Source organism: Myotis davidii, unplaced genomic scaffold (genome assembly GCF_000327345.1).
Source record: "Myotis davidii unplaced genomic scaffold, ASM32734v1 scaffold653, whole genome shotgun sequence".
Lineage (NCBI taxonomy): Eukaryota > Metazoa > Chordata > Mammalia > Chiroptera > Vespertilionidae > Myotis > Myotis davidii.
In genome coordinates, this window is record NW_006285129.1 from 197,208 (window position 1) to 206,295 (window position 9,088).

Genomic DNA, 9,088 nt, shown 5'->3' on the forward strand with positions numbered 1-9,088 from the left:
ACACACACACACGCACGCACGCAGCCCAGGGTCAGTCTTAGGCGATGGAGGTGGAGGAGCATCTGCGAGTGGCAGACCGTTATTTCTGTTGAAGCCAATGAACCGTACCTCGCTGTTTCCCCCTCCCTCCCCAAGTCCACTAAAAAAATAAATACATGTAAAAAAAGAAGCAAGGAGCTCATTCTTCACCCTCTCCCACCCCACCCCCCATTTGTATCAGAAGGGAGACAACTGTCACTATGAACTCCCGTATCTATGTCTTCAGTCCTACCGCTAAAATGCAAACCGCAGCCCACACGGGGTGAGCACCTGAGCCAAGACCAGTGAATCCAGACACTTCTCCCTTTTATCTCTCGTTCTTGGGGTTAATAACTCGAAGTCATATTGAGAAACTAAAATTGCCTTCCGCAGGTTAGAGGCACCCCCATCCCTGCCTTCGCGGCTGTGTCCGCACAGCCTGGGAGACTGTCCTGGGCTCCCCGGCTAGGATGGCCTGCTTTTGTTTTCATTAACTTTTATGTATTTTAATACATCCCCCCCCATTTCGTGCTCCCTCATCAGGGGCCAACTGGGAAGTCCTCCCTGAGTTCTAACCTCTTCTGCTTTCTGCAGTCGACTATATTTAGGTAAATAAGTCCTTTTATGGTATTGAAACAGCCACACACACGGTTCCGTAGAGAGACTCATCTGAACCGAACATCCACTGAGACAACTAGGGAAGAAAGAAGGGGTGCTGGGGCCAAGGACACCCCTCTTCGGGTGGCTAACCCTGCTGCTTACAGTCAGCAGAGAACTTGGTGAGAGAGTGAGGTGCGAGAAGACTTTGACAAGGATTTTTAAAAATATATTTTTATTGATTTCAGAGAGGGAGAGAGAGAAGCATCAGTGACGAGAGAGAATCATTGATCGACTCCCCCCTGCACGCGCCACACTGGGGATCAAGCCCATAACCCAGGCATGTGCCCTAACTGGGAATCGAACCGTGACCTCCTGGTTCATAGGTTGATGCTCACAACCACTGACCCACACCTGCCAGGCAAGAGGATTTATTTTTAAGGGTCCCCTCCGCCCAACTCCAATCCTACAGAACTTTATTGCACAATTTAGCGGGCTTTCCAGTTAGGAAAAAAAAAGCAACTGTCAAAGTTTATCTCCTGTCGCCCCCGAACTTCATAATGGCAGGAAACTGTCGTGAGCCATCAGGGAGGGCTTCCCACACGTCAGAGAACCTGAGGACAGTGAAAGGGCAGAAGGAACAAGATGTTTTTCTTGTTTGTATTTGTCCAAAGAACAAAGTCTGGGGGTGAAAGAACATGGCTGAGCCTTGTTTTGGGAGGAAGGGGTACAGTGATGGGAAAGGATGGAATGACCTCAGCCTAGGGTGTGCGGCGTCCTGTGAGTCAGGAGCATCTGACTGATCATGGGGCCAACTGCCCCCTCCCGAGAAGGGCTAGGAAAAGGGAGAACAAGCTGATTGCTATTACTCTTCTTTGGAGCCAGTTTCCATGCTGCAATGGGCTAGATTAAAGGTGAACCTGTCAGAGGTTCCCAAAAGCTCCAGAACAAGTAGATTCAAGATTTTTAAGAAGAAATGCCAAGTAGAGGGTTTGTAAGTTATGCGTTAATGTAAGAAAATTCCCCCCCTCCTTCCCCTAGAATTTGCAACAGTCTTTTTGGTTTTTCCCCTTATAAAGGCAGAGACTCCCACAGCTGTTTCCATCAAAGAAATCCTTCTGTTATTTGTTGTTAATTTTTTCCCTCTCATTTTCAGTCAGAGGGCACCTTGTGGTCATGGGGCTGCTGTACAGGAGCAGAAACTAGACCTGAGAGAGACCTTGTAGTAGAGGGAATTCCGTTCAGGGCATCTTTTTTGGCGAGCATGGGAAAATCCCTTTCTGTGGGCCAAGGACAAAAAATCGGGGGGAGGGAAGGGTTAAGTTTGGAAGATGGGTAATTATCAATGAGACTTTGGGAATTAGAGGGGGGAGAAACAGTACAGTGGAGAACAAGGGTCTTGGAGCTGTCCATCTTCCCCGGGCCTAGAATATACTTGTCCTAATGCTTGTGTCAGCCATCTCCTCCCTCTCCCCACCCTACCAAGCGTTCACCTCTATCAATGTGTCTCCTGCCCTCCAGAGCTCCTTATCAGCGGTGTCCGAGCCAGAATACCCCCTCCCTTCCCCTCCCTTCCCTTCCCTCCTCCCTTTCCTTCCCTTCCCTTCCTTCCCTTAAGGAAAACAGAACAAGTAACTCTCTTCCCCTGGCTACATACACACACCCAGCACTTTCCTCTCCAAGATTTCTGGCCTCTGCTGATAGCCTCAGCTCTGAGGAAGGAGGGGAGAAAAGGAGCGATGCTTTATCCCGCCTCCCTGCCCATGTTTCTGGGAATTGTTCTTGGATGCTCCTTGCCAGCATCTTGTGTACATCTACCCATAATCCTTCAAGGCCTCTGACCCCTTCCCAGCTCAAAGCCAGGGCGCCCTAGAAAAGGGAGAGCCCAGGAGGAGCCAAGCCCTGCAGAAACAGAGCGGATGTCGGAGCAGCGTTCACCTGACGGGCTGTGTGATCGGCTCTCGTCACGGCGTCAGCCCCCTGCGTCCAGCGGCAAGTCAGAAGGATGGGCAGGTGCCAGACCGGAGATGGGCTGGGGGATAGAAGAGAGAACCACTTCCCTGCTTCAAGGCTGTTGAGAACCAAGAGGATAGAGGAAGTCACCGCCACACACACACAATTCCTGTTTCAGAGCTTGACAAGCGGAGACTCTTGTGAAATACTTCCAGTCAAGGAGAGCGGATGTCTTCCAAGGAAGAGATGCAGCTCCTTTTATCTGTTTGTTTCGTTTTAACAAGACAAGTGCTGGTCTCTCTTCCCAGAAAACCGGGACCAGCTCATTGCCAGGGTCTGCTGACCCCCAGACTCCAGCAGCAGAGGGCGAATGGGTTCTGATCACAGGTTGCTTCATCTGGGCCTGCAACGACGTCTCCTCTCCTCTCACAAGCCCAAACAACCCCTGAGTCACAGCTTCTGACTCCCAGGGCTGTGGGAAACACCTCAGGGGGCAGGAGGAACAAACCCCCGAGAGGGTGAAAAAGGAAGAAATGCTAATGGAATTTGCTTTGTGGAACTCGGAAAATGCTGGTTGGGGTTGCAGGATGTCGATAGAATTGTGGTCTCTGGTCAGACGTTTTGCAAGAGACTTAAGAGCCAACTGCTGGATAGATCTGCAAAGGGTAGAACCAGGGTGCAAGATGGATACTGCACACAGGAAAGGCTACGTTTAGACACAAGGAAGAACTTCCTGGCAGGACGGGGGCTTGGGCTCTCAAACTGCAATCCTGGGAAGAGCTGGCAGAATACGTTTTTCCAAGTCTGGAATTCAGTCCTCCAGGGAGAGTGTAAGTGCAGCTCTGCCTGGAGAGAGGTGGCGGATTGGAACGGCTTCTCAAGCCTGAAGAGCTAGTTTGGGCCGGCACAATACGTGAGGGGAGGAAGGAGGGTTGGGAGCCACAGGTGTATTTTTCAGCTTACCTGAACAAACTGAACGAAACTCCTGAAATGAAGGAGGTAGATGACTCTATAATAGCATATGTTGGAGAGTGAGACACATAGGGTAAAGAAAGCGACAACAGGACAACATAAACCTGAGATGGGGAGGCCAGGGGCAGCCCTTCGCGGCCTCCAGACACCCTCTGACATAGGCCCTGCCTTCACCTCCTCCCGCTGGACAGTCCAGGGCTCTCCGGCCGTGCTTCCGTTGGGATGACAGGATGAACCTGGTAGCTATGTAAGCCCGTCTTTCGAAGGAAGGACAAAGTGGGAGTCGTGGACAAGGGCGACCGACTGGGGTGCTTGGCAGAGGACAGTCGGGAGGAGGAGTTTGAGCAGAAACCCACTGAGGAGTCAGGACGTGGCTGCCCCAGCGCTGTCCCCCACTGTCGGCCTTTGTGGGATAGGCCTTTCCTGTCCTGTCATCCCTCCCTCTCAGGCTTCCTCTGTCCCCAAGGCTGATCTAACAGGTGGGGGAAAGAGACTAAGTCATTTTATCTTCCTCACCTCGCCTCCAACCCCCCGCCCCAGGTGAAAGATGAGAAAAATATCCAGGAGGTGTTTGACCTGAGTGACTATGAGAAGTGTGAAGAGCTCCGGAAATCCAAGAGCAGGAGCAAGAAGAACCATAGCAAGTTCACTCTTGCCCACTGCAAACAGCCCGGGAACACGGTATGTTCTCCCTGCACCACGGCCACAGGAACACTGACCAGGTCAGGGTTTCCACACCTTTGACGCATTACAACCCTGCCCTCAACTCTGCTATTGCCCAGGGCCAAGAATCGCATCTTGGATGAGGTCAGGGCCTGGCGGGCGGGGGGGGTGCGGGGGGGATGGACACCTGTCCCCTCCAGGATCTCTCCCTCAGCCTCCTGGCTCAGAGGCCCTGGATTACTGCTCCCCTGTCAGCTTTTATTATTTAACCTGAGAATATTATGGCCATTCCTTGCCCTCCAGGCAAGTCAGCCTTCAGACAAAGGTCATTTCTTTCTCCCTCTGCCCCCTCCTCTCCCTTGCATACGCACATATGCGGGCACACATGCACGTCACTAGGGAGAAAATCACTTTTCCCTGTATCCTGATACGTGGTTGAATTTCTGAATCTCATGTCTCCTGGCTGAGGGAAGCCATTCCTATCACATTCTGTTTCTTCAAACAGTTAAAAACCTTAGTTTGAGCACTGTCCTTCAGCGAACCTCCTCAAATTATTTCCACATTAATGTCCAAGACCCTTCTCAGCTCTTCTTTGGTCCTTTCTAAAACAGCTTGCAAACTGTGGCATTTTGCAGGGATAGAGGCTGGTTTCTTTAAGTTACGGATGACTCTGAAGCAGACTCTTTCTCCTTCCAGGAGCTGGGTCTCAGAGAATGAGACTATAATTTCTTTCTTCACTGTCAAGGTGAGACACCACCTCTAAAACCCTCGCTGAAACAAGAATCTTCCCTCACAGGCACCCAACCTGATCTTCCTGGCAGTGAGTCCAGAAGAGAAGGAATCATGGATCAATGCCCTCAACGCTGCGATCACCCGGGCCAAGAACCGCATCTTGGACGAGGTCAGGGGCTCATTGTGGGGAGAGGGGCGCTAGCAGGGGGAGCTGCTGGGGCTCACAAAAGAAGGAAGGTTATGGCAACCCCCGTTTCCTTGCTCCCTCACCAGCTCCCTTTCGAAAACCCTTTTTCTCTTTGTACCCTCTCAGTCAGGGGTCCTCAAACTTTTTAAACAGGGGGCCAGTTCACTGTCCCTCTGACCTTTGGAGGGCCGGACTATAGTTTAAAAAAAAACTATGAACAAATTCCTATGCACACTGCACGTATCTTATTTTGAAGTAGAAAAACAAAACAGGAACAAATACAATATTTGTATTTGCATGTGGCCCGCGGGCTGTAGTTTGAGGACCCCTGCTCTAAGTCTTTTAGCTAATTCCCCCTCCCCTGCTCTGTGAGGCCGGGGCCAGCCTTGGGCAGACTTGAGGAGCCCCTTCCTATCCAGTAAATCTTGCCCTTAGATCTGCTCAGAAGCAGTTCATGGGTAGGTCTATTTCCAAGCCCAGGCATGTTTAGGCCTCAGGGGGTGCGGGGTTGGGACAGATTCTCTGAAGAGCAGTCATAGCCTCACAGTGCTTCTCTTCAGGTCACGGTGGAAGAGGACAGCTATCTGGCCCACCCCACTCGAGACAGGGCAAAAATCCAACACTCCCGCCGCCCACCGACTCGGGGACACCTCATGGCCGTGGTATGTCAGACGTAGAAAGTACAGATTGCCCAAGGGCCAGTTCCGCGTCAGTCCATCTTAGCTAGGACTGTATCTCAGAGATCCCACCGGAGGCATTTGTGATACCAAGGTCAAAAGCTGGGCAGTCCCTCTACCCCACCCCCCTGCCTGACTCCTCCAGTTCAAAATATTTGTTCAGCACCTACTATGAGTTCTAAGTCCTTGTCCTCAATAAATTCATCATCCTTTGGGGGAAAGTGACAAAGGCTGTATAAGCTACTATCTTATACTTATATGGTGGCCAGCTGTCTTGACAGGTAATGGTGTTAGGTTCCGCAGGCTCAGAGGAGGAAGGATCACAGTAACAGCCTGCCCCCACCACCCCCCCCAGTAACATACAAAGTGGCGCTTCTCTCTGCGTCCAGAAGGAGGGGCAGTCAGGTAGGAGGAACGTAGGCTCTGGAGTCAGGCAGACCCAGGTGGGAACCCTGCTTTGCAAATCAGCTCACTCTCTGGTTCCCGGAAGCTGCGTGTCTCCCCCTGTAAAGTGGGGCAGTGATCGCCTGCGTGAGGGGCTGCTGTGTGGGAAACCACGTTTGCATCCACGCCGCTGAGGCACTGAATACCCTTAGCACTTCTTTCTCCATTAGAGTATTCCAGAAACAGGAGAACACGTTTGGGTGGAAGGCAAGGGGTCCTGAGTTCCCGGTAGCAGAGGGGCTCGGGTGTGGCTCCGTGGAGGCAGGCCCTGTGCTGTGTGGGGCGTCAGACCCAACGCGCTGCCTAGAATCCATGATGCAGAGGAAGACGACACTTGGCAGGAAGCTCTGGGCACAGTGGGGAATGTGGGGAACAAGCATGAGAAACCGTTTTTCATCACAGAAAAGTAAAAGGACGAAGTCCCGCTCAGTGTCAAAGGAATAAGCAGCAGCAGCAGCCAGAGGGCCCAGCCGGGAGGGAGGGCTTCTCATCAGGGAAGCTGCTGCGGAGAAGAGCGAGCACAGCTTGTGTGTCTCGGACTGCCGCTCCTGGCATGCCCACCGACCATGGCTCACCCCTCCCTCCCCGCCTCTCCCCCTCCAGGCTTCGACCTCTACCTCGGACGGGATGCTGACCTTGGACCTGATCCAGGAGGAAGACCCCTCCCCTGAGGAACCGACCTCTTGTGCTGAGAGCTTTCGGGTCGACCTGGACAAGTCGGTGGCCCAGCTCGCGGGCAGCCGGCGGAGAGCGGACTCGGACCGGATCCCGCCCTCCTCCGACCGGGCCAGCGGCCCCCCTCGACCTTGGGAAAAGCCAGGCAAGGGGGCCACCTACACCCCCCAGGCACCGAAGAAGTTGACCCCCACAGAGAAAGGCCGCTGTGCCTCCTTGGAGGAGATCCTGTCTCAGCGGGACGCGGCCCCAGCCTGCACCCTCCAGCCGCGGGCCGAGGAGCCCCCACACCCGGGGCAGCTGTCCCGGATCCAGGACCTGGTAGCAAGGAAACTGGAGAAGACTCAGGAGCTGCTGGCGGAGGTTCAGGGACTGGGAGACGGGAAGCGAAAGGCCAAGGACCCGCCTCGGTCTCCTCCCGATTCTGAGTCCGAGCAGCTGCTGCTGAAGACGGAGCGGCTGCTGGGGGAGGCGTCTTCGAACTGGAGCCAGGCCAAGCGGGTGCTGCAGGAGGTCAGGGAGCTGAGGGACCTCTACAGACAGATGGACCTGCAGACCCCCGACGCCCACCTCAGACAGACTGCCCCGCACAGCCAGTACCGGAAGAGCCTCATGTGAAGGAAGGGGACAGGGTCTGGAACTTGGGAGGGTGGGGGCACAGACTCCGATCTCCAAGTGTTGCAGGAGAAAGCTTTTTTATTTACCTCAGTTAAAAAAAGAAAACAAAAACACAATCAAACTTGTTGCTCTTGCTGATGCCCGGCCCTCCTGCAACCTTCCTTTCCCAACCCCCTTCCCTTCCGTACCCCCCTCTCAGGTTTGAGGAGGGGGTGACCCCTGGGGCAGCATTAGGAAGCTTTGCCCAGATGAAGAGAGAGAGAGGGTAGCAAAGGCGCAGTCGGACCCTTTCACACACGCCACCCCTCTGAGGCAGTGGGAATATGCTCCCAAGGTCACGTATAGGGTTTATGTTGGAGGGCGGGTCCCAAGTTTTCAATCTGAGGGTGAAATTTTAGCTGCCCAGCCCCAGCTCCAGGGATGTGGAAGCCAGAGCCACTGGTCCACGCACAGAGAAGTGAAACTTACCCCGGGCCCGAGAGGATCGGGGGATTAAAATCCTCCCTGTCGGACACTGGCTTCTCACGCCCAGCGAGAGCCCCGACTGAGATTGAGCTGCCTGCCTGCCTCTCCCACAACCCTTCCCAACACCGATTCAGAGATACAGTGGGTGCTGGGATGGGTTTGGTCATGTGACTAGAGCAGTGGTTCTCAACCTGTGGGTCCCGACCCCTCTGGCGGTCGAACGACCCTTTCACAGGGGTCGCCTAAGACCATCCTGCATATCAGATATTTACATAACAGTAGCAACATGACAGTTATGAAGTAGCAACGTAAATAATTTTATGGTTGGGTCACAACATGAGGAACTGTATTTAAAGGGCCAGAAGGTTGAGAACCACTGGACTAGAGGGTCCTAGCACAGAGGAACCAGGGCCAGCTGACCTCAGTCGAAGAGCCAGACTAAGAATGAAACTGATTTGTGATGCAAGCTAGGTTGGATGAAGGGGAAAACCAAACATGTGCCCAGGTTCCTCTTTGGGCCACGCTAGGTTTCCTGTAGCCTCCCCCTCCTTCCTTAAACCTCCGCCCGAACTCATCAAGCCCCGACTTTAGAAAAACATCTCAATGCTCACACCTCCCAGCTGGTTCTCTCGCATGCGGGCCTGTGGCAGGTCCTCCCCAACTCGTTTCATTTTGTTTGCTTCTTTCCTCTGAAGTTTCTCGGATCAGGTTTAGTAATGAGTTTAGGTCCAGAGGAGGCTTGTGAAGGTGAGCTATGAGCGATTTTTGGAAAGAAGGACAGAGCCTCATGGACCAAGTAAATGAGGAGTTCAAAGGCACTTGATCTGCTTCCCTAGATCTCACAAGAGCCAAGGTCGAGAGCTTCACTAGGAGTGAGAGGGGAGAAGGGGGCAAAAATGGGGACAATGGCTGGTAGATCCTGGCTATGAGGCTGCCCCAGTGCGACTACATTCAGGAAGATAAGGTAGGAGGGAAAAAAGGTAAAACCTGTGGATGAAATACAGACCCTTCGATTCCCATTCTGCTCAGACATTATCACTCCCACAACCCGTGTAAGCAAGATGGGAATTCTCTCCAAGTTAAACTA

The 9,088-nt window shown here is 53.1% G+C and overlaps 1 protein-coding gene across 2 annotated transcripts in view; it reads left to right on the forward strand.

Moving 5' to 3' along the window:
* The window catches only part of PLEKHO1 (pleckstrin homology domain containing O1), an 8,453-nt gene extending 801 nt beyond the window's left edge, over positions 1 to 7,652 (forward strand). Inside the window, exons 1-5 of one of the 2 annotated variants that reach the window (XM_015558706.1) lie at positions 3,293 to 3,398; positions 4,081 to 4,221; positions 5,000 to 5,104; positions 5,683 to 5,784; positions 6,847 to 7,652. In XM_015558706.1, the coding sequence (XP_015414192.1) occupies positions 5,776 to 5,784; positions 6,847 to 7,536 (699 nt within the window). In that variant the 5' untranslated portion in view covers positions 3,293 to 3,398; positions 4,081 to 4,221; positions 5,000 to 5,104; positions 5,683 to 5,775 and the 3' untranslated portion in view covers positions 7,537 to 7,652. Of the gene's footprint in view, positions 1 to 3,292; positions 3,399 to 4,080; positions 4,222 to 4,999; positions 5,105 to 5,682; positions 5,785 to 6,846 lie in introns of those variants that run through there. The other variant, XM_006755726.2, reaches the window with a different exon arrangement.
* Positions 7,653 to 9,088: the final 1,436 nt, after the last annotated feature.